The sequence below is a fragment of the Sceloporus occidentalis genome, unplaced genomic scaffold (genome assembly GCF_023333645.1).
Source record: "Sceloporus occidentalis isolate IW3139 unplaced genomic scaffold, rSceOcc1.0.p SCAF_45, whole genome shotgun sequence".
NCBI lineage: Eukaryota > Metazoa > Chordata > Lepidosauria > Squamata > Phrynosomatidae > Sceloporus > Sceloporus occidentalis.
The window spans coordinates 5,454,951-5,480,993 of NW_028317025.1; the positions used below are offsets into that span (position 1 = coordinate 5,454,951).

General features: G+C 38.1%; 1 protein-coding gene across 1 annotated transcript in view; it reads left to right on the top strand.

The window, feature by feature from the left end:
- MAST3 (microtubule associated serine/threonine kinase 3) overlaps nucleotides 1-24,778 on the top strand; it is a 47,731-nt gene extending 22,953 nt beyond the window's left edge. Inside the window, exons 13-29 of the mRNA XM_089490559.1 lie at nucleotides 530-738; nucleotides 2,175-2,313; nucleotides 4,507-4,639; nucleotides 6,884-7,049; nucleotides 7,221-7,322; nucleotides 7,595-7,717; nucleotides 8,022-8,134; nucleotides 9,563-9,699; nucleotides 11,417-11,631; nucleotides 12,621-12,815; nucleotides 13,613-13,839; nucleotides 13,918-14,040; nucleotides 14,491-14,627; nucleotides 15,362-15,543; nucleotides 15,691-16,594; nucleotides 21,648-21,679; nucleotides 24,408-24,778. Coding sequence (XP_089346685.1) covers nucleotides 530-738; nucleotides 2,175-2,313; nucleotides 4,507-4,639; nucleotides 6,884-7,049; nucleotides 7,221-7,322; nucleotides 7,595-7,717; nucleotides 8,022-8,134; nucleotides 9,563-9,699; nucleotides 11,417-11,631; nucleotides 12,621-12,815; nucleotides 13,613-13,839; nucleotides 13,918-14,040; nucleotides 14,491-14,627; nucleotides 15,362-15,543; nucleotides 15,691-16,594; nucleotides 21,648-21,679; nucleotides 24,408-24,778 — 3,508 coding nt within the window. The remainder of the gene's footprint in view (nucleotides 1-529; nucleotides 739-2,174; nucleotides 2,314-4,506; nucleotides 4,640-6,883; nucleotides 7,050-7,220; nucleotides 7,323-7,594; nucleotides 7,718-8,021; nucleotides 8,135-9,562; nucleotides 9,700-11,416; nucleotides 11,632-12,620; nucleotides 12,816-13,612; nucleotides 13,840-13,917; nucleotides 14,041-14,490; nucleotides 14,628-15,361; nucleotides 15,544-15,690; nucleotides 16,595-21,647; nucleotides 21,680-24,407) is intronic.
- Nucleotides 24,779-26,043: the final 1,265 nt, after the last annotated feature.

Below are 26,043 nucleotides of genomic sequence, written 5' to 3' on the forward strand. Positions count from 1 at the left end.
TCCTGAGGCACTGTTGCAGTGAAAGGAAAGGCAAATTTACGATGACATGAATAAGTATGCAATAGGAAGACCTGCTCTTGTGAAATAGGAGTTGAGTGAAATTGAAAATACCATGTCACTGGTGCCAGTTTGGATTATGCAGTGTCCTCTTGACCCTGGTCACTGGGTTGGCCTCCTCATAAGAAACCAATTTCACATTTGTCTGTATGTGTAAAGTCAGCTGTAACTTTTGCATAGGTCAAACAACTTTTGTTTTTATAGTGACAGCTTTGATTCCACTAGACAATCCTATTAAAGGTATATAGTTATGCAAGTTATGTTGGAATGATGCCTGTACAAAACACGAAGTGGAAAAACTCTGTTCAGGCTTTTGTAAGCCCTTCATAAGGGAAGATTGCCAAGAGTGTTCAACTGTGGAAATTGTTCCCTTTCACTTTTCCAAGCAGTAACTGAAGTCTTGTCCTTAAGGAACTCTGACTACCATTACTCTTTAGTTGTTGGCAAGATCTAATATTATATATCTCCACAGTGCAGTTCACCTGGTCAGACATAAGGAGACCCGGCAGCGTTTCGCAATGAAGAAGATCAACAAGCAGAACCTGATACTGCGTAACCAAATCCAGCAAGTGTTTGTAGAGAGAGATATTCTAACTTTTGCAGAAAACCCCTTTGTAGTCAGCATGTTCTGCTCCTTTGAGACACGGCGCCACCTCTGTATGGTGATGGAATATGTAGAAGGTGTGTTTAGAGCTTTTTTCAATATGATGCTTTAGCATTCTTTTACATGCTGCTGCTCACATTAACGGACACCTGCTTCACTATGAACAGAACGCGTGTAAATATTGTTGTTAACATAGGAGATGTTTTATTGTGGAATTATGGAATTTTATTGATTGATTTTGTCCGTAGGAACCATAATTATGTTTATCTGTTGACTGTTTAAAGATTGGTATCACCCAAACTAGTCTATCTGTGTCAATTAAAGAGTGCTGTTAGTAAGGATCTAATTAAAATTGATTTGGTGAGCTTTCCAGACCAATACACCTGCCCTAATACAATGTAATCATACTTCGATGTCCCTAATAATAATAATAAACAGTATAAATTCTCTGGTCTTACATTGTTTGAGAACTGTAAAGGCAATTCTTCCCATCTTTTGAGAGTAGTCTGTCACTCCAATGATTCCACAATGGTTACGCACAATATAAAATGATTGTAATGCAAAAGAATAAATGCTGATGTATAAAGATATACAGATTAATGACTTCTTTGAAGGAAATGTACATCTACAGATACATTTTGCTCTGTCTTTCGGCTTGAAAAGGAAAAATTGTTAAACTTAGGTGCCAATAACAAAATATCACAATATATTGTAGTTTTAAGTTTAGAGGTATTATGTAGCATAAAACGTTCTCATCTGGTTGGTTTTTTCCTGTGATTGTTAATAATTTTTGCTTTACATTGGTGAATACAGCTATAATGTGAAAATAGTCTATTGTCAATGTGGGCTTGGGGGCTGGTTATATGCCTTCTTTTGAAAGAATTGTTTGTTTTTTTCTGTACTAGCACAGCCAACACTTCTGCTCTAATGACTTTGTGTTAAGTGTACATCTAGGTAGTGGTGAACAGAGAGGGCTGTAGTTAATCCTTGACACCAATACTACAGAAGAATGCATATTAAAGTATTTTGTAATAACTTTAATATTCATTATTTTAAATAAAGTGTTTACCTGAGGTTAAAGCTGCTCTCTTCCTCTGCGGCCTGAATATTTTTTCCGCTAGTTGAAGGAGCAAATCATTGGCAGTGATGGGAGTGCTTCCTGCACAGAGCTCAAACAGACCAACTGGTTTGCCAAGCCAAGTGTTGGAGCTTTCTGAATTATTTCATAGGGGCAAATACAGAAACCCTTCATGTAATTGCAATGAGGACCTTGGGTAAACATAAAGGTGGCACGCAGCTATTAAATGCACTAAAGTGTTAATTAATTGTAAACGCCATCACAAGAAGAAAGTCACAGGCTGCAGAGAAGAAATCTGCCACTTCATTAGGCTTCTGCTGGGCAGAGTTTGTTAATTATAGGTTCATTTCAACTACGTGTTATACTTCTGCCACAGCTGATTGCAGTTACTGTGCATGAGTCTAGCTAACACTAGTGATTTGTTTTGTTTTCCAGGAGGAGATTGTGCCACTCTTTTAAAGAACATGGGTCCTCTGCCTGTGGATATGGCCCAAATGTACTTTGCTGAAACTGTCCTAGCATTGGAATATTTGCACAACTATGGCATTGTCCACCGAGACCTCAAACCAGACAAGTATGTTGGCATATGCAAACTTTATTGTCAAAAGCAAAGCATAGTATGGTTGTCATCATGTGAGTGAAAACACTTGAACCACAGCAGCTACCTTGCTTTTTTTAGTAGAGCTTGTAACAAAGGAAACCTTATCCCCCCCCCTTAAACAGAAAGAATGGCGTCTGACACGGAAATCCGTGCATGCTATATATGCATCCGGTTTTCTTAGTCCTAGACCTGAAAGGGTTTCAAAAGCAATTAATTATATATTCTTTATACGTAGTTTGCAACAAATTTCTTACTAAAAAAATAAACCACTCTTCTGTATTGAAGCAGCAGGTACAACAACTTTTGGACAGTTGTGTTACATTTGTGTCTTTAAGCACACTTAATACATACCCACCGACTAACCCCCCCCCCCCCCCCAAGTATCAACATATATAGGCCTAGAGTCAAGGAGACATAAAGGATGCAATACATATGCAAATGCTGCAAGTACCCACTTCTTTTTGGCACTATAGGATAGAGGTGCTACATTTAGAATAGGCTAATTACAGAAAGTATCTATTGTGTAACACTGGCAACCTAGCCTAACTGTGACTTTGGGAAATACGAGAGAGATGGGGTAATAGGCATATTTTGGCAGGTATGTATAAAGGGTAGTTTAGGGGCAGTGGTAGAAGTGGAACAGTCAGCAGCAACACTCTCTTGGTTGTTATGGTGGCATGTTCCACTTTTAATTGCGTGGGGTTTCATCACTCAAGAGGCGTGTGACAAGAGTTCAGCAGTTTCATCTCACTGAAATCACTTTATACTATGAAGAGCTAAAACAAATCAACTTCTGCACCAAGAATAGTTTTAATGATCTTGTATAAAGCATATTTAAATTGGTAAGTTCTTAACTCAAACCTCTCACTAATTGAACTATGCACTCTTGTACCTATCTGGGTTGAGGATGACCCGCAGAAGATCCTGTTGGCGGTCATGCCCCCCAAATGAGATGGGAACTTAACTGCAGAAGTGAAGTCCCTTGTCTAACCTGGGCACATAGTAACTAGGGAATTTATTTTTATTTTTGCACTCCTGGGGTCGAGATAAGAGGAAGAAAAAGATGCAGTACCCATGCCAGGAAAACCTCTCTTGCTGGAAGCCACTTCTTCCTCCTTCTATGAAGAGGAGAAAATCCCCCTCTTTTCAGACAAATTTTGTAACTCTGATAGCCACTGTCCTCCATTTTCAGCGTTGAAGAAAAAGCTGGTGGGAGCAAGTGTACTAGGTCCGCTGTAGTCTTCTGGAGGCTGCCATCTCCCACTAGCTGTTGCTAGGTAGCAAGATTCCTGGATAACAAAACCAGCCAGAGACCACATGTAATTAATTTGGTGGCAGTCCTTTCCTAACCCATATTGGGTCAAAAGTAGTTAGGGTATCTAAAGTAGATGGCTATCTAGATAATTTTCCCCTCCACACACCTAGGCTGGTAAATAGATTTTAGTTGTAGTATATTTCTATTCTGTCCACTTGCACTGTGTAGGATTGGCTTGCACCTCTCACAGCCAAGTTTGCCCAAACTGGAAAACACTAAGAAGAGGGTTCAATCCAGAGCCTGGTGTCACAGGCTTTTGCTCCAACGGAACACATGGGATCAGCTCTGTTGATCCCAACAACTGGGTGGAAATGCCCTGTGCTCACATGTGAATCATGTCCATTACTTATACATGCATATACATGAGTACCTTGTGATCCTGACTGATTTAATTGTTGCATGGTGTCAAAAGTCAGCCCCTGGGTTAGGGTTTAATTATTATTGTTTATTTAATATTGAAACACTTCTCTGATTACAGGGAGGCAGGGACAATAAGCCAGATCTGAGCCCTAAATATTGGAACATGATAATAAATCCTTCAATAAATTAAAATGTATACTTAGTCTTGTGACTAGAGCAGGTTTCCTGCTGGTAAACCTCTATGATCTTAGGGCAAGTATACACACAGGATTTCAGCTGTACAGCTAAAAGAGAAACATTACACGTAAACTCTGTGTTTGACTAGAACCCTCAGTGCAACAGGTCACTTAGTAAAGAACTTCACATTCTTCACTGATTTCATGAAACAAACAAAAAAGGTTGATATTTTGTAAGACACATTTAGCTGCAAAATGTTAAATACAAGCCATACTGTGAATTGATTTTTTTTTTTTTTATTAAATTCTTTTCAGTTTGCTGATCACCGCCTTAGGTCATATCAAGCTAACAGACTTTGGGCTGTCAAAAATTGGACTAATGAACATGACTACAAATCTTTATGAAGGCCATATTGAGAAAGACACACGGGAATTCCTTGACAAGCAGGTGGGTGCTGTTTGAGGTTAAGGATAAGTGTAAATGTTTTTCTGTTAATTTATTATACTGCAGTCATGTATCCCATATATATATATATATATATATATATATATATATATATATATATATATATATCTACACGGTGGCAAGAAAAATTAAGTGAACTGTTTTGGAATTATCACCATTTGTGTATAAATTTGTCTCAAAATCTGATCTTCATTTAAGTTACAATAATGAACAAACAACTAATAACACAGAAATTATTGTATTGTTCTTGGCCATATTAAATACATTACTCAAATATTCACAGTGTGGTTTGGAAAATGTATGTGAACTCCTAACCTAATCACTTCAACAAAAGCTAATTGGAGACAGGAGTTGGCAAATCTGGAGTGCAATCAATGAAACTTGATTGGAAGTATGTGTTAGAGGCACTTTGACATAAAGAAAACACTAAAACATTTTGAGTTTGTTATTTTAAGGAAGCATCTACTGATGTTACATAGTTACATAGTTATTTAGGCTGAAAAAAGACATGCGTCCATCAAGTTCAGCCTTTCATATATCTGTTAATTTGTTGCTGTTGATCCAAAAGAAGGCAAAAAAACCCAGTTTGATGTGAACCATGCCTCACAAAAAAGAAATTCAGAATACCTACAATAAAGAATTCGTAATTTGCATATAGCTGGAAAGGGTTACTAAGTAATCTCAAAGAGTTTACCTATTCATTAGTCCATAATTAGAAAAATTGCTTATAAATGGAGTCCATTTATTACTACGGCTACTCAAAAAGTGGGCACACAGATAAGATGACTCTAAGGGCAAAACCCAGAATGCTCAATGGGGTAAAAAAGAACCCTAGAGTAATACCTAAAGACTTGAAGGAATCGTGCAAGAGTCTATCATGGCAGAACACCACAGAGCCACTGCTCTCCAAAACATTGCTGGCGTCTGAAGTTTCACAAACAGCACCTTGACACTCCACCACACTACTGGGAAAATGATAAAGCACGGGTTTTACAGTGTAAAAAAGAACATTGCATACCCACATGAAAACTTCATTCCAATGGTGAAGTACAATGGAAGGAGCATCATTAGTTGGGGCTGCTTTGCTGCCTCGGGGCCTGGGTAGCGTCCCATCATTGAAGGAGCAATGAATTCTCAAGTTAATTAAGGTATCATACAGGATAATGTCAGGATGCCTGTCCTCCAGCTGAAGCTCAGTAGAAGTTGTGTAACGCAAATGACCCAAAATATCCAACTAAATCTACAGAATGGCTTCAAAAAAAGATTATCCACCTTTTGAAGTGGTCCAGTCAGAGCCCAGACTTTAACCCATTAGAGATGATGTGAAATGACATCAAGAGCCATTCACACCAGATGAAGTTTGACCAGTTATTAAATCCAAGGGCTGGCTTATTTTTTTCCACCAGCAGTGTAAATGATTAATGGGTGTGTTCGATAAGGGCATGAAAGATTTTCCTCGTTATGTTATTAGCATAAGAACATTGTATTTTGTCTAGATCAGATCACATTTTGTGAACAATTAATGCAGAAAACCAGGTAATTCCACAAATGTTCATTTACATTATCTTCCCACTCTATGTACGTATATCATGTTTTGCATTTTGATGTTTTCCAGTGTGCTAACTAGTTGGTTAACCCCTTAATGACAAAGCCTGCACATGTACGGGCTCAAAATGCATTGTTTTCAATTGGTTTAGGGATCACCCATTGTGCTTAAGGGGCACAAATAAGGCACATATTACGTATTATTTCTGATACCTGATTTATATGTGATTGATATAAGCTGGGAATATCATCCATAATAAAAAAATGTATCACTAAATAATTTGCAAAAGTTGCTATCATGAGCACAAATAAACCAGTATGTTAGCATAACTGAAAAAATGTCTCAAGTTTGGCTAGTAAAATAGGAAGGTTCCATACAATGATTTTATTCATTTTTTTAAAGCAGCTTTGCCATTATGAGGCACTATACATAGGCCCGTTGGTTTTCAAAGAATACACAAATGTTGCTAAGTCATATGATCTGGTTTTCTCACAAGTGAGAAGTATGTGTGAGAGTCTGTTAGTACAAGGGTTTTAATACTTCTCATCTATTACCTTCATGTCTGTCTTATACTTTACAATAGCAGCTTTCTGGAATGCATAAAAGCAATTTATAAATAACAATACAATTAATAATAAAAATGTAAATCAAACTTTAATAACTGGATTTTTGTCTCATAGGTTTGTGGGACCCCAGAGTATATAGCACCTGAGGTAATTCTACGTCAGGGCTATGGAAAGCCTGTCGACTGGTGGGCAATGGGCATAATTCTTTATGAATTCCTAGTGGGATGCGTGCCATTTTTCGGAGATACCCCGGAAGAGTTGTTTGGGCAGGTTATCAGCGGTATGTTTACAGAGAAAAAACTGACTTTCTTTGTTGTTTTCCAATCCACTGCCCTCTTTTCATCTGTTATCATTCTCACATGACTTTTCCTTCCTCCTGTCACCGTGCACCCACATCCCTCTGTACTATGGTGGGATTTTTGAAAAACTTAGTTATGTGTGATATTTCCAGATGACATTATTTGGCCTGGAGGAGAAGAAGCCCTTCCTGCTGATGCTCAGGATCTCATTACGCGACTACTCCGGCAAAACCCTCTTGACCGCCTTGGAACAGGTAACTGTTATCTTGTGTAACCCAAGGTACTCTCCATATTACAAATCCATTGTACTTGAGATGCTGCATGTCTAGAAGTAAACACAAGGCCTTTGCTTCTAGAGCTGTAATAGCTGCTTGCCAATGCAAAGTGGGTAATTCAACACTGTTCACAAGAGGGTTTCTGAAAAGAGCAGAAGTTGACCTCATTCATTAAGGATCATCCTTGGAGGAAATTATAGATGCCCATATTAACGCATACAGATGTTGTCACTGTTCATATTTTTACACAGGAGGGGCACATGAGGTGAAGCAGCACATGTTTTTTCATTCACTGGACTGGAACAGTCTCCTCAGACAGAAAGCAGAGTTTGTGCCACAGCTTGAGGGTGAAGATGACACCAGTTACTTTGACAGTAAGAAGACAATAAAAATAGTTAATATCATAGGGTGTTTTGTTTTTTATTATTACACAACATACAGGTTAACCACCCCTCAACTTTCTGTGCCTAACTTTTTTGCCTGCTTTTTATTTCAAATATTTTTTCTTCCTTTCTTTATGTCCTTTACTTTAAAAAAAATAAAATAAAACGAACACCTTTTGGCCCTAGTCAGTTCAGTGCGTTGTAGCCATTGACACGTGTGTGCATTCTTATGATGCTGTTTCTTAATCATTGTCACCACAGAAGGGTTCTTACTTTATAATTTAATTTTCTTCAGCTCGGTCTGAGCGGTATCGTCACTTGGCCTCTGAAGAAGATGATGAGACAAACGATGAGGAGTCCTCCGTAGAGATCCGTCAGTTCTCTTCGTGCTCTCATCGTTTCAGTAAGGTACTGAGTCCCCTCTGAATGCTTTGAGTAAAATAAAAGGGCTCTGTTTATTTTGCATACTAAACTTTTTGCGAAAACTGCAAAATTTGGAAAGCTGAAAAGGTAGATTGCCCCACAAATTATATTATAATTGAGGTGAACTTGTATTGGTGTACAAATGTCATTTTTTGTTAGGTAGCCAAAAACATCAGCAGAAGATATTTCAGAAGTATGGAGAGAGAGATCAGTCCTTTTTTTTTTTTTTTTTTTTTTTTTTTCCTTTTCTGCAAATGGTCATTTTGTAAATTAACTAAACCAATTGAAAGATTGTCCTTCCCTTTCTGGCAGTCGATCCTTGTGGTTTATTTCTGACAAATTTGGGGCTTTGTACTTGCAGTGTGAGCTTTGTGTATGTGCTGCCTCCAGGGCTATTTAATTCTCATGGAGCCATGTAAAATCCTTTGCTTTCGGTGCTCAAAAAGTATTTTTTATGTTGGTGGACAATACATTCCCATGTGATCTCATATAACACTAGTACTATAGAATTGCTCAAGCTAACATATTATAAGCCAACAATGTTGCCAGATTTCACAAAATTTTGCATCTTTATATAAATGTGAATATGTTTATGTATGTCTATATATAGTACCATTTGTTTCTTTTAACATTGTGCTGTTTGTAAATAGTAAAAGGCACGTATCTTACTGCACTCATAAGCAGAAAAAAGCAATTGCCACTCTTGTTATATTTACTAATATACAGTTACTTAGACATTAAACAGTTAACTATTTGTGTTTGCTGTGAACATCTCAGAGGACAAATGTAAAAATACAACTAGGGATATCCAAAATACCAACTGGGGAATGTATAAAGCCCAATTCTATTAAGGAAGGTATATTGCCCTTGCTCACACACCTGCAATTAAACACACAAAGGCCATCCCATGAAGCTTATCTAGATCCTATGAAACAGACGCATACCGTGGTCACACTACAGACAGAAAATGCTTGATTAAAAAAAACTCCAAAACTAGGTAGTAGATAAAATTAAGAATGGACTACACCTCCCCAACTTCCTGTACTTTTTCTGCCTGTGGTCATACCCTCACAGCAGTCAACCTGGTTAATAAAGGTGGGAATTAGTCAGACATGTATGGGCTCCTTAGCACCCCTCCCCCCCCAGGGTAGGGATGGCCCTGGCTGACTTAGCTGGAGGTGCTGAGTTTAGCTCATCCATCTGTACCAAGTGCACAGTAAATTTATACTAGTTGTAGAAGGAGATTCTGGAAATGGTGTAGAGGTGCCTTTAGGCATACATACATCCTTACTGCTGTCCTTGTTAAGCAGTACCCGATCAATCTGTTGTCCCTTGGTGTACACTGACACTCCTAGTCATGTTTGTTTTGAAGAACACTGGTATTTGCATTGATCGTAATTCTGGCATTTTTAGGTATACAGCAGCTCAGAACACCTTGCTACACAACTCAACCTTAGCTTCTCTTCCACTGAAAGAAGTGACGAGAAGGAGGAGAAGTGGGAAAGGGCCACATTTGGTGAGGAGAAGAGTGGAATCACCACTGAGACAAGGTGAGTGAAAGATCTGCAACAAACTTTACTGATGTTGTGCTCTCCCACGTCAAATGGCTCATGCCACATTTAATATTAGAGTTATGCTATTTGGGAGGGGGTGTGGATGTGACTGGTCCCAATATAGAAAAAATGTTTCCCTCTGCTCTGCAAATTGCTTCTATGTAAAGCAATTGCAGGTACAGTGTTGTGAAATAGTACCCCCCTCCTGTTTCTCTTTCTGCTTGTTTGACACATTTAAATGTTTCAGATCAACAACTGCAATCAAACAATTGTAATAACCGGCAATTAGTCTTTTACATTGCTGTGGAGGAATTTTGGCCCGCTCTTCTTGGCAGAATTGCTTTAGTTCAGGCACATTGGAAGGTTTTAGGGCATGAACTGTCTTTTTAAGGTCATGCTACAGCATCTCAATCCGATTCAAGTCAGGACATTGATTAGGCCACTCCATAACCTTCAGAATGACCCATTTTGTTCCCACAAATGTTTGTAAATGCAAGCTGCACGGCTATATTCTAGGCTTGATTTTTTTAAACCTGATTGAAACACTTTAATTCAATAATTAAGAAGTGTGTCCCAATACTTTTGTCCATATAGTGTAGCTCTCACCATTGTTCATAGGAGTCCCAGAGCCTTAGACATGACTTCGTAACACTTTCCAGACTGGTAGATGCCAATGACTTGATTTCCCATCTGTTCTTGAACTTCTTTTGATTATTAAATCATGTGCTGCTTTTTGAGACCTTTTAGCCTACTTTACTTTGCAAGACACTTAGTGATTCAGTTAGGTTAATTGGTTGATTTAGTAACTAAGGGGGAATTGACAGTGACATATTCCAGGAGCAGTAAATTTATACCCAAAATATAATGTGTGTGGAAAAGGGACTTTTTCTCAAGAAATTTTTTACTCATCTACAAAAGCTAATGAAAAAACCTGCTGACTAGATTCTAATATTTCTCTTGAGTGTAGAAATACCCAATGGTTTTATGTGTTTTTGCATGTTATAAGGCAATAACTAGAATATTGCCATTTCAAAACCATTCTTTTTCCAAATATGGTCATATTGTCCCATGTCTTATTTGGGACCTATTAACCTCCATCAAATCATATATATATGTGTGAAAACTACACACCCCAGGGTATTTCAAATGTGGGTTTTTTCCCCAAAAATAAATGTATACTACATAGTGAGAACCCTATATGAATGCTTTGATTGAAAATGGATGATGGTGATGATGTACACCAAGTATATATTTTATGCAAAACTGATGTCAGATTCAGATCTGAAATAATTGTGGTCCAGAACTTACACCGCAATAGCCAAGTAAATGTCTAATAAGCCTATATACAGTAAAGCTTAAGTTTGGATATTGTCTATTTAGAAAAATAACAGTTGGGTTTCTGCCCCAAGCCATATATTAAGCAACTAAACAAAGCAATAACACTATATCTGATATTTAGAAACCTTATTAGGAAGCAGTGGTGCTTATTTTAATGACAACCGAAAACTAGCATCTCCAGCCACACCCACAAAATAATTAAATAGAGACTGATGGATTTTTTTTTTTATTCGATTTGTTACTGTAAGAGAAGCTAGCAGTTTGTTTAATAAATATACGCAATTAGAGGCTTTCCGCCTTAGTGTATCTTGTGTAACTATTTGTTACTCTGCCAATAAGTAGGTGCAGTTCTTATTATATCTTGTTTGTGGCTTAGTCTGAGGTCCTGGACATCCTCTGGCTCCTCCCACCACTCATGGCTAAGTGAACGCAGTGCCAGTCCCGGTCTCCTTACCAGCACTTGCAGCCTGGATACCATGCCCAAGTTTGCCTTCTCCTCCGAAGACGAAACCTCAGACCACACAACTGAAAAGCCTATCTTCACTGTGGGGGAGGTTAAAGGGTCCACATCAAAACCCTCATCATTATGTGGTATGTATGTTTAATTAGAATTAATTAGAACTTAGTCTATTATTTCATATTGGTAATGTTGTCATTAAGCGTTTTTTTGTTTTTTCCTTACTATAAAACAGAGAGTGAGACACTGGCAACCAAACACAGAAAGGCACAGTGACTCCTCAAAGTGATATAGTTAACTAATGTGTTAGAGTTTTTCTGTCATTGATGACTTTACTTTTTAAACAAATATTAAAAAAAAAAAGTCAAAAGGGTGTATTAATGTGTATGTATGTCTGTATGGTGGTGGGCTATTCTACTGCCCACCATAAATGTATAAAGTACAGCAAACTTAATGGAGAGTTTTGTCTAATTACTGCAAATATACTATGTATACAATACGTTCATCTAAAGGCTTAACTATAATGATTGCGGCTATTGGCCTCTCACTGGTTGCTCAAGCATTAAATGTGGAACACGAAAACAATGGCACGCCTTCCAAAAATTGCAATATATAGATAAAATAAATAAAGTTTATCTTTTTTGTACCTATGACTAGACATGGAAATTCTTTTCCTCTATCTTTTTTTCTTACCTTTATTCTCGCCCTCCCTGTGGGCGACTTGCTGTTTTCTATAGACCTTTTGCTATGTAACTGAGTCTGTTCGAACCTGTTTCTACTATACTTTCAGCATGTTTATCATTTGCTGTTTTGTTTGGACGTTTCTGGTGCTCTTCGTAACTATTTTCTATTTGTTTCTTTATTTTTGAAAACCCAATAAACTACAAGTAATAAAACACATTCTTCTATAGTAGGGGTGTTTAGTGACATTAGACTGTGCCTTTAAGGGATTTTAAAAGAAATTGACATAAGGAAGGTATTTTTCTGTTAATCTTTATTTAATCATCATTTTAAGGACAGCAGTGACAGATACTTAACTATGCCTCTAGTTTTCTTGTCCATGTCACCACCTTTGACTGTTGATCTTGCACTTACACCACCTTCTCTCTTAATTCTGTAGCAGATATTGTGAGTCTGAGTAGGACTCGTCTACGAAGTAACAGCACTGGAGCTAAAAACTCCACCCCTCGAACGCTGGAACCTGGCCTTGGCCGCCGACTCCGCAGCCAGAAAGAAACATATGATAAACAGAACTCTTCCCCTGGAAACCGTGTCCCAAAATCTGCTTCTGTCTCGGCTTTGTCATTGATTATTACTGGTGAGCCTTCTATCAACTATTAACACTTAGTGCTGCCAGCTACATATAGCAAACTTGGCTAAGCATGCCAACCACGTATTCCACACATCGGTATACAAATCGGTGTATAGCGATTGTTGTATCTGTAATGTAATGGTGTTGCCCATTGGCTGCCTTAGCTTCTCACTTGAGGTCTTCTATATGCTCCCTTTAGGTAGGGATTAATATGTAGGGTATGCAGCCTAATGCAGATGCTTGTGATCATGGTAAATAAAGTGGTAAAAAGAAAGTACATTTGATGGTATGCTTCCAAGCATGCAAAGTCTGACCCCCGCTGATGTGCATCGATCAGTGTCTGTGATAATTGCCCATACCATAAAAATATTTATGAACGTAGTACTTTAAGCGTTTTAATGAAAAAAAAATGGTCTCCTTTTGTGCCATTTTTTTCCCCTGGCAGTTAGAATTTTCCTTGAATGAACTATGCAGGGAGGATATGATAAGGGAAATCTAATTTCAGACGAAGAAAAATGTTAGGTAAGAGTCCATTGAAAAAATATAAAGTCAGAGGGTCAGGGACGTTGGTGTAACACAGGATAGTAGCTTTTCGCTTGGATTTCTAGGTTAACTAAGATTTTAGGCAGTACTTGGATCGTTTCTGTGCTCCTTCTATGGTTTTTCTATGTGTTCCTTTTTGCTAACTGTATTTGCAGAAAAGAGTTGATTTACTCTTGCCCTCTGCGAGATAAGTGAAATCAGGGGTTATGTCTGTGTTTCTACAAATGAGAGTAAATCATTAAATTGTTGTCTTCCCACAGATGATTTTGGCAATGGATCGCTTATGAGCCCCATCTCCCCACACTCTCTCTCGTCCAATCCTTCCTCACGAGACTCCTCCCCCAGTCGAGATACAGCGGTTGCAGTGACCAGTCTGCGACCACCCATAATTATCCACAGCTCTGGGAAAAAGTATGGATTCACTCTACGTGCTATCAGAGTTTACATGGGAGAGACTGATGTTTATACTGTGCACCACATGGTTTGGGTGAGTATGAAAATGCCTGGACCAAAACTGCACATACAAACTGATAGACCTTAGCATAAAATGTATTTATTCTTTAAGAGTGTGGAGGATGGAAGTCCTGCCCATGAAGCTGGCCTGAGAGCAGGAGACTTGATCACACATGTTAATGGGGAGTCTGTCCTTGGACTTGTGCACATGGATGTTGTGGAACTTCTGTTAAAGGTATTTCGTTATCTCCAATGCTGTTGGTCTTTACCTTGTGGATGATGTCAATGTAAACTTAATGTGAGTAAACCAGGATTTTGGGGAGAGAAATTGTAAATGTACAATAACTCCCTTTTTTTCCCATTCTAAAACTTGTTACATCTTGTTAAATGGTGACAATATATTTCTTAACTAGGATTGACTTAACTAGTAGAAAACCTAAAGGCCTGCAACATTCAACATCATTTTTTTTAGGTCGTTAACACCAGAGATTTAGGGATGACTGACAAGGTTTTATCATCATTTCTGTAGCGGTTAGGTGAGCTGCTCTTTGTAATGTTCTTTTAGAAGCTCGAGATGAGCTTGCTAATGAGCTGGAGATCTCTCTAGGAAGGGACTATTTTACCATGCTGGTTGGGTTGAACCTGCTATCTATTCTGCGGTATGATTTTTTGTTTTTATTGACAGAGTGGCAATAAAGTGTCTCTGAGGACTACTCCTTTAGAAAATACCTCCATAAAGATCGGGCCTGCCAGGAAAAACAGCTGCAAGGGTCGCATGGCAAGGAGAACAAAAAAGAGCAGAAAAAGGGAAAGCCAGGAGAGGTGAGCGTTATGTCAGGTGCTAAATGAAAAAGGCATTCCATTTATGGGGTAGTACACCTATTCAGGTGTGCTTGTATTTGTTATCTTCCTTTTTAAGATGGATGTGTCTAGGGTCATCGGCACTGTTAACTACCAATTCTTACACATGTGTCTGGGGAAAGAAGAGTTGGTAGTCACCAGGATTACCTTGTCAGGGTGAAGGGTAGTCACATTGTTAAGGTGAAGGTCTTGAAAGTATTATTGTACTATGTATCTGCTATGTTGTAACGATTCATTATATGTCATCTAAATTACACGTAAGAGAATCAAAAAGGTAGGTGTTAACTGAAATGTTTAAGGTCAGATGTACTAACTTGCAGTCTAAATTAGATTTTTTTTATATGGTTGGCAATTGTGTCACAGTTTCTGATCACTTCATGAAAGCAGTGGGAATGATTTAAAAAGAAATCATTTTACAAAAGTTTTGTTTGGATTTACAAATCCTTTGCTTTAGTTATTGAATTAGTGATGGGGAAAAATAACCAAATGTTTACATTAGATTTTGATGAATCCTCTTTATGCAGGTGGATGCAAAAACATGTAAATTGCAATGTAACACACAGCCATAGTGCATAAGAAGGCTAGACAGTACCTTTCAAACAAACATATGCTCCAACATTTACATACATGAAGTGGTGGTGGGGAGGGTTGTAACTTTACAGTGCCTTTAACCTTCTCCACCCTTAAATTCTTAGGAAACGGTCACTGTTCAAGAAGATCTCCAAGCAGACAACTGTTCTGCAAACCAGCAGGAGTTTCTCTTCTGGACTGCACCAATCCTTGTCTTCCAGTGAGAGCCTCCCAGCCTCCCCCACTCACAGCCTGTCTCCTGGGCCAACTACCCCAAGTCGAAGCCCAGCCCCAGAATTTCCGCCGGGTAAGTAAACAATATTAGTTTGCTACCTGAAACATCCATTTTATGAAGCAAAACCAGTGTACACAGTCACTTACGTATGTTAGACTTTGTCACCATATGGGATTTATAATAATTCTGCCACTGACCAATCATCTGTTTGTGTTATAGATTCTGCTTCTCCCCAGAGTACGTCACCCTGCTCAAGCACACCCAGCTCCCCTGCTGGGCACATCCGCCCCAGCACACTGCAGTGCCTGACACCCAAACTCAGTGGTCAGCGGTACAAGGTGGGGCGTAGGAAATCTACTAGCAGCATCCCTCCGTCCCCACTCGCCTGCACACCCTCCCCTGTCCCGCAACAACCTGCTTCTCCACAGCGTTCACCTTCTCCATTACTGCCTGGGAACCCAAGAAGTGGGCATGGAGTTTTCCAGACCAAAACGTTATCACCTCCAACAATTGTTCGTCAAGGAGTTCGGACCCGCTCATCAGAGGCCCCAAGGTCACCTCTGCTGAAGCGAGTTCAATCTGTAGAAAAGATGGCTACATATTTAGCCACTGGGCGTAAGGTTGCTGATGCTCAGCATTGGGAGGAGTCTGAGGCATCTGATGGTGGGTATGAGGCCACAAGCCGTTCTAAGGATTGGGCATCTGAGAAGCACGAGCGTGACTCAGAGGTAGTAGTAATGCGGAGGCTAAATCTTTCAGAAAGAAGAGACTCTTTTAAGAAACAGGAGGCTGTACAAGAAGTGAGTTTTGATGAGCAGGAAACTGGACCTGGTGAATCTGTTCCTGATGATAAGATCATATGTGGCTCAGGACTGTGGGAGAGACTTCCACACCAATCTTCATGGGTGCAAACTCGACCTGCAGGTTCATCTCTAACAGCAACTTCCCAGGAACAACCAGCTCGGCAGGTACCACAGATAGCTGTTCACACATCAGAGACTGAAGAGCAGGAGAAGATCTCGGGGGTCTGGGAGTGCCAAGGCTTTTACCCCTTACAGCTGACTGGTAAAGACAAATGTCCTCTTGTGTCATGGTTATCAGAACCAACAGCTGCTAGCACAGAAAAGCACCATGAGAGCCACCACATTTCTGCACAACAAGGCTTTCAAGATCACCTGAAAATATCCCCCCTTGATGCACACCTGGAGCCAAACAAAAAGGAGCAGACTAAGCTGAAAGAGAAGGAAGCAAGGGATCCATCACTGAAGAAGGCCAGCTAAGCTTTAACACTGGACCCTTTTATTAACTTTGTATAGGGGCAAATATGAAATGATCTTGTTTGTTAACTCTTTCCATTGTGAGGCTATTTGCCCTGTGAAAATTTGAACTGTTTTAAAACCCAGTGTGGGTTACTTCATTTTTGGTTCTTCCACTTTTAAAAAAACTTTTTCTTTAATTTCATTTATTTGATGTGTGAACACATACATTTTTTTCCATATTTGTTTTTTTATTATTAATACAAGACGAAGAAGGAAAAGTTGTACTATGAAAGTACATTCCAAGATGTCTGATATTTATGGAATAAGTTTCCATTTCTACTGTTTTTAGATAAATCAATTGTGAAGTAATGATGTCTATAGGTGTGAAAATCCAATGCTCAAGGAGCAGCAACATAACAAGTTGAAACCTGCTTGTCCTGTATTTAATTGTATAGAAGCATACAAATGTTCAGATTGGTTAACTAAGGCAAATGTTACCTCAGTCTTTTTTGAGGATGGCTTAGTATGCTGCGCAAGAGTAGCCCCCTCAAGGATTCAGGTGTCCCATAGAGTTTTACAGTCCCGAACCAATTTAAGCTGATTTGTAAGAAATATTGCTTTATCCATGCATACTCACATGCCTGTATTACCAGAAATAAGCTATATATACTATACTATTTTTCTGGTGCCTTTTAAAAATGCCCACAGAATTTGTCATTGAAATGTCATTTTTAACTATTATAAAAATTACTTTTAAATTACTGTATATTCTTACCTTCACGCAGCAATCATTTCTGTACTTTGGTAAGCTAGCATCCTGTCCCATGAATCTCCTGAAAAATGCAATGATGTGCTATGTCTTATATCACTAAATATATTAATTCCCCTGTTTAATAAACTAAATGCATTAGTTTTGATAAACACAAAAGTCATGTTTACTAGTGCTTTCACAGCTTGATTACAGTTGGGCTGCAAGTGAGGTCTTGCAGTGCTTCCTATGCCTTTCCTGCAACGAGAGCTCACTCCTATGACATCTCCTAAAATGCATATAGACATGACGTGTGCACCATATATATTGTTTACTTTGTTTGATACATCCCTATATTTCCTGCAAATTCTTTTTTTTTTTTTTTGTATTTTGTAACAGATAACGCTGTAAATCCACAATATTTGTATTCCGTGGTTTCCCATATATATAATTGTATACCCTGTTTAACCCCTTGAGTGCCAGAAGGCAAACAATGTTTAAAAATGGTTTTCCATCTCTTACTTAGTCTTACTTGGCTAATCAAGGGCATTTATTATGTATCTTTCATTGTTTGTCCTGATGCAGAAAAGTGCACCAGATATGAAAATATTTATTCAGAAACCTCAACATTTTAAATATCTAAAGTTCGACTGACGAGGTGTATATTCACGCTAGCCAAAGCTATCCTTTGCTCTTCAACCTTGATTCTAAACCAGCTACCTAAGAGGTAGGTTTTCTAGTTTTGCTGGCATGTTTGGTTGCTAGTGTGATTAGTGTGGCACTCCACTACTTTTCATGTTGAATAATCTGATTAAAATAACCCACTAAAATGAATAGACAAGACCCTATTTTGTTATGAGCCTCAAGGACCTCTAGTATCTACATAGAAAATATAGGTATCCATAATATCTACTCAGTATTTAATATAAATGGGGCCTTATGGTTATTTTTTGTGTGTATACCTACTTTTCTCCTGCCTGTATGTTTACCGCCCCCCTCTATCTTTGTATATGTTTAGCTTGAATGCACTAAACTATGAGTCAGGTTGGAATTAGATGGAAAAAATTAATGTTGCCTTATTAACTAAGCAGTTAAAGGTCTTTACTCTAGTGGGAGAGTAAACTCAAAGGTCGGATTACATGTTTGGTCAGACCTGATCTATATTTGCATTATCTCTTAGTAGACCTTCAGTGAGGTCCTCTGATTAGGGAGAATGTGAATTACATTTTTATTTTCTGTAAAGGATTAAGGTTGAGTTCACCTTTTATTGATAAATAGAGCAAAAATCTCACTACAAATTCACAATCAACCATTTTGTCCTTTTGCATGTAAAGGCTATGTCTTAGCCTTTCAGTTTCTGTCACTCTTTTGGGTTTATTCACTAAATGGAGAGTGTGCAGGAGAGTTGTTTCAGCTTCCTCGCTTAATATTTATTATGAAGGGCTGACCCTGGACAGTTTTTAGCAGGAAATTCTGAGCTGGCCATGTATAAGGCATAGTTCAATCAGTGAGTTGACACTGAAGAAATCCCAGTGATTTAACCATAGAATATATAGGGTCAGCCAAGCAATTCCCATAGCAGAAGTTTATTGGAAATGAGTGCTTTAAAATTTCAAGTGTATTTATTTTAAATTATCCATCGTTTATATACAACTTATTATTTTTTATTTTTTAATGCCTTTGTAAAACAAACTTGAATTAAAAAAAAAAAAATCATCCCAACGCATGGTAACTTTCTCATATTTGGCTAGCCCTACCGTGATTTGGTACATCTACATATCTGAGAAAACAACACTACGCTAGTGTGAGTATTTAATGAAGTTCATGTAAGGAGCATCTTGTGGTATACTGTGCATATGCTACTTTATTTTTTGTTGATCTGGTTTTGGTCAGGGCCACATGGACACAGCATGTTTCTTCATGTCTATTGTTGGTGATGAGTGGTGGTCTGTAGTTTTGATGAAAGTATGTGGGGGAAATGCAAACCACGCTGAAGAGTAGCTGAACTTTTAGATTAATTGAAACGGTGCACTCCATACTGGACAGGACCTTTTTTATGCACATGACAGACTTGACAATTTACATTACTATTGATGGTGCTAATGCTTAACAAGGAATATATAAAAAAAAAAGAAAAATGATTTCATGGCTCAACTGCTCTTGCTTGGCTTGGAAATAAATGACATATTTGCAGTACATAATCACACAAAAGCTACCAGCATGTTGTCAATGGATATTGTTTACTAGAACCTAAAGAACCAAACTAGGATCCTGCCAACGGTGGCATCTAATGCAGTTATTTGTGGATCTGCAAAACCAAGGTTTCCACCATGCTTTAAGTGCAGTGGCTACCCTAAGTCTTATGGCCAGTGATACGTAATATATATTGATTAGGCCTTGTGTCTGTGGCTGGATCATGAGATTAAAAAAATTGTGTCCATGCAGGAATGAAAGCTTTTGAAGAACCTTTAAATTGAGACTTGAGAAATATATTTTTGTAGAATATTCACCACTTTATACTGTTGTGGAAATATTATCTCTTTCTATGCTTTGTTCTGCAAATGTTTTTTTTGTTTTTTTAAATTGTATCTTAATAGGTTTCTTTAAAGGCAAAATGTACTTGTTATCCAGGCATGCTTTCTGCCATTTTGTTTTGTGATGATCTCTAAACTTGTTTGCTGCTCACACACCTGCACTGTTGTAGAATTGCCAAGGATTTATTAATTTATTATTGGTGGGTGTTTTCTTCTAAACAGAAATGACCACCTGTGTTGTCTAAGTACTTAACTTTTTTATATGCAACTGTGTTAAATATTTTTATAGGTACACAAAAATTGTATGTAATATACTTAAGTGATAAGTTCATTTTTATCAATTTAAATTGTATTAAGTACTACAGTATCTTACAAGGGTGGAATAGCAACTTCCCTATTTCTTCTCGGACCAGGATAGCAATTAATGACTAATATACATAGTCAGAAAATTCACAAAAATATTTGCTGAAATATTAGTCAATGGTTTTGCCAAATTAGCATTTTTGTCAGTTTACATACTTATTGCAGAGCGTACATGCTTATTACATTTTCTTTTTAACTTGACTCATTCTTTGCCTAGGTCTCTATATCTTCCATTCGGCCTAGTTGAAAGGTATAACACTTTTGAATATTGCCACCTGGGACAGGGGTCCATTAGCTGCTTTGCGATAAGGATGATATTTCAAAATACAGCCAATCCTACAAAAAATAAACATTTTAACACCAGCACAAAACCAATTATTAATTATTAGAACTTTCCAAATAGTCTACAAGATCCCAACCACACAATATGAATATGACAAATTGCAATATTGGTCATTTAATTGTCGGGAAGCATTAAGGCTGGGGGTAAACAAAAGGTGGACAAAATGAAATGGCAAAAAAAGTTATTTTGTTTTATGCTCATTTTAAGCCTTGCACCAGAAGTGTTTACAGAAGCATGTTGTATTTTTGTGTTTTTCTTGTATTGTTTAAGATGATTTAGTGTGAACTTTTTTTTTAAGATCTGTGTTTCTATTTAATTGATATAATAAATGTCTCAGTGACGTTGGTTCACTGCTTGTACAATAGCTTAATGAAGCTGTTCATAAAAGTGCTATTGCGACCAAATTCAGTTGTCTGTGTATTTATTCATATATTTAGGTGTCCTGTCATAATTTGGTGGTTTCTGGTACTTGAATTCCTTGGAAAACAGCTCACTTGAAATCAGGGGCGTACCTAGAGTATTTGGCACCTGGGGCGGATTATATATGTGGCACCCCCCCAAACACACACACTCACATTTTAAAACGGCATAGGTTCTATCGTTAGGCAAACATTGACAGGGGTACATCATAACATCTATCACTATATACTGAGGCAGACATTGACGGTGTTACATCATAACTGTTATCATTATATACCGAGGCAAGCATTGACGGTGGTACAGGGTAACTGTTATCATTATATACTGAGGCACGCACTGACGGTGGTACAGCATAACACATCACATTCGCTATATACTGAGGGAAACATTGACAGGGGTACAGCATAACACCTATCGCTATATACTGAGGCACACACTGATGGTGGTAGAGCATAACACCAATCACTATATACTAGACTTGGGCACCAGGGGGCTCTTCGTGTTTGTCTTCGTGCTCGTCTTCGGGGGGGAAAAATTCTTCGTATTCCGCGAATATTCGCCTGTTCCTGTCTTCTCTTCGGGCGAATATTCGTGGACATTCTTCGTGTTCGGTTTTTCTTCGTTTTCCCGGTTAAGGGGTTAATACGGGGTTAACGCAGCTCTGGCGCCAGGAGTTTAAATGTACGTATGAGCAACTCTATTGGTCGCCAGCAGTTAGTTAAATGTCCGTACGAGCGACCAATAAAGTCGCTCGTACGGACATTTAACTAATTGAACAGGGAGGGAGACCAGTGGCATCTGCAGGGTAAGTTGCAGCATTGGGGTTTTAAAACTTCAATGCTGCAACTTACCTGGCACATCCCACTGGTCTCCCTCCCTGTTCAATTAGTTAAATGTCCGTACGAGCGACTTTATTGGTCGCTCGTACGGACATTTAACTAACTGCTGGCGACCAATAGAGTTGCTCATACGTACATTTAAACTCCTGGCGCCAGAGCTGCGTTAACCCCGTATTAACCCCTTAACCGGGAAAACGAAGAAAAACCGAACACGAAGAATGTCCACGAATATTCGCCCGAAGAGAAGATAGGAACAGGCGAATATTCGCGGAATACGAAGATTTTTTCCCCCCCGAATATATAGCATATCAAAAGTTGGACAAAAAAGGTCTCTTGAAAACAGATCCGAGCATATGGAGGAACTATAATTACATATATATAAAGTGACATGTGCATATGGACAATGATATAAATAAATAAGAATAAGGTGCTATCACATCAATTATAACATCAATTACTCACTATGGAGTGCACCTATATCTTTTATAACATATCGTACCTTTGTAAAATCACAAACATACACGGATAATCCAATAATCATCTATCAGAAATATGTCCATAAAGTGCTCTAGTGCTTACCCATTAGATAAATATGACCTCCACTTCCCCTACGCCGTTTCGGTTCTCCTTTTTCAAGGGGTCGCTGTTATTACCTAATCGTGTAGATATATATATACCTCTCCCACCGGAAGTTACACGTCTCCGCCCAGACATTCACTGCCCCGCATCTGATGTCTTTTCCATAGTGCGCAGGCTCGAGAAAACATTCATCGAGCATGTGCACATAGGTCAAAACACCGGGCAAAGACAGGACCGCCGAGTGGTTATCGCCGCGCCGGCGCACTAAGATTGAACATGGAACTAATCCTTCATCTGTTTGTCAACGAGCCATTATGCCAAAATAAATAAATAAATAAATAGAAGAATAAATAGACATTTGAAATGTGTATCGTGCTGAGCTAGAAACTTAATTAAAGTGCATAATATGTAAACCTAAATTATCCATATAACAATTATTCTATGGATTATTGTGTAAATACATATTTATGTATAGATGACTGTGCAAAACAATATCAGTATAAGTAATCAATTGATCATATATAAGAATAAATAAGAACTTTGTGTAAAAATTTATAAATAAGTGAGAATCATAATTAAAAACAAACAATAATTAAATGATCAAGCAATTCATGATTAAATATAGTGACTGTGCTGAACTATATCAATGTCAATGACCAATTATTCAAAATTAAATATATGCTGTATGATGAAAAATAATACATAAATAAAAAATATAAATACAATAATCAAAAGATTCATAAAATAGAATATTATGGTGATAAGGTGCCAATCACTACAATTGTTTACATCCCAGTATGAGCACAGGCAACTCAATTAATAATTAAAAAAAGCACTTTCAGGCCAGGACATTGGCCATTGGTTTTTTAATTGTTTTCTTTAACCCCTCTAATCTTAGGAAAACTCATCATTATCAGAAAACAATCAGTAATTGATTTGACCATTTTTAAGAATCTATGGCAACAGCCTTTTATTTATACATGTGTTACATTCAGCAGTGCAGGTGGGGAGCATCTTTAAAGCAGTGCTCTGCATTGTGATGTCACAGTTATGTAGCATATAGGAGTCACTGCCATTGGAGTTGTGAGCTCAGTCCTACTGTTGCTGTCCCAATAGCTACAGTTGGGGAGAAAGTACTTGCTTTCAGTCTGCATTCGACTTCAAGCGCTCTGATGGCTGCCTCTGGTAAGTAGATAGAAACAACGGAATGGGATTGTGGTGGGAATTGCAGTGTGTGGCTGTTTTAGCGGTCTATGGAGACATCTGGAGCTCAACTGATTGTATAGCTTGACAGGAGCTGCACTCTTTGTACATAACATATTGAGCTGCTATTAACTAAAAGTGAATCTAAATTTTAAAGTCATGAGATCAAATCAAACTTTACTCAATTGCCCAAAGTAAGAATACATTGTGTGTAACATATAGACTTTTTGGTGGAGATCTGTCTTTGTGGCTCATATCCCTCTGTTAAAAATTGTTGTAGGGACATGGCCCTCCCTATCACTACCTGTTGGTAGAGCATAACGTGCATGTCCAGTTATGGGATCTTCAGTTGGGATGCACAGTTTATTTTCAAATTAAATGAGCTCATTACTATGTCAGGGACGGTTCTGTTAGGTAAATACATTAAATTCCTTGTTTCTTGTATATTTGTCACCCAACTAACAAACAAAATTATTTGTAAAGCGTGTCTTCTGGGTATGAAGGATATTCATGGCTTAAATGGATCTGCTGTTTGAAAGCTGTAAACCTCTAGATTAAACTCTGTTTTAATCTATGTGTATGTTTCTTCCCTTGGGTGTGAGAGCCACGTCTTAACCGTGATACATTGTTTCCTTTCTTCCTCAACAGGTATAAGCTTTGATCCCAGTGGAGATCTGTGCATTTTGGATAATATTATCCATGCCTTGCACACTGAGGTTAAAGTGACAAGGAGGAGACGTCACTTAATATATTTTGAGGATTGCTTCATTGGCTCAGACATTGTGGATGTCGTGTTTTCCCACCTGCTGCACCATAACTATTACGGAAATGTCCGATTCTCTCGCACCAGTGTAGTGCAGATATGCCAGGCTCTTCTGGACTGCAGAGTGTTTGAACCTGTCAGATCACGCTCTATGTTCGGAAGGAGCAAGAAACAGACTGTCTTCAAAGACAGCGGTTTATATAGATTTCCCAGTGCGGCTGGCCCCAATGGTTATTCATCAAAATTTGCCTACTAGAGAGAACGTGTTATCACCTGGATGTCCACAGTGTTGAATGCGAGGCCTGGAAGTGATATTCTGCACACGCTTCTGAAACATCGACGTGGTTCATTTTTTCTTCTGTATCCTGTCCAAGGAGAATCGTTTATGTTATTAAAATGTAGTCTTTAATCTAATGTTATATTGTACTAGTTAAATTATTAAGAAACATACTGTATGTTATATGTCTTTTAACGCTATTAGCTTTATATATAAATAAATAAACATATATATATATATATATATATATATATCACAAGGGGGTTAGTGGCTGTGCTCTCACGGTTGTGGATATTTGAAAGAAAGAGAAACACAATGTTCTCCACCAAGGATATAGTGGTGGCAGACAAGGTATTCTGTTTTGTCAATTAAAAAAGGTCCAGGAGCAAGATAAACAGCTTTCAAAAAAACATATTTATTCTAAACTTTTGGTAAAAAAAACCCAAACAATAAAAACCAACAAAAGGTTAATATAACGTGCTTTGCCTAGCACAGGCTTCCTAAGAGTTTATAGAAAGGCTCCTGATACATTGTATCTTTTTATACAGTTTGAAATGTCTGAAATGGTGCCAAAATGATGTCATCAACAAGGGATGTGGCTTAAATGTCCCTAAACAATAACATATTTTTTTATTTTTTTCTCCCTTTTTCCTTCTTCTTTAAATTCTTTCTCTTCCTTTTTTGTTCATTATTTTCTTCCTTTTCTTTTTTGTTAATTTTAACATAAAAGAATAAGCATAATTGGATGTCAAAATCTATACTTAACCCTTCAGGAGTTAGGGTTTTTAAACAATATATCCAGTACAATTCGGTCTTTCCTAATACCTTAACGATATCCCCTCCTCTCCAGGGTATGGATATTTTTGTTATAGCAGTAAATTTCAGTAGCTTTGGATCTTTATTATGATGTAAGAAGCAGTGGAGGCTCTTCCATAGGAGCACATGCGCACGTGAACCCCCAAGCTCAAAAGGAAACAACATTTTCAAAATTCATCAAAAATCAATTTTAATCTAAATTGGATTTTTGATGAATTTTGCAATTTTTTTTTCTTTTACGCTTTGGGGTTTACATTCCATGAAGCATCCTGTCCCCTGATGTAGCCCGCCTATCGCACGTGCTGAGCCGCCCTATTGATCTCTGTTCGCACAGTAAAAACAGTGCGAACAGGGGGAGGAGCTCCCAGCCGTCAGCTCCCAGCCAACACCCTCCCAGCCCGGAGTCTCCCTCCCCCCTCCCCGGTGTC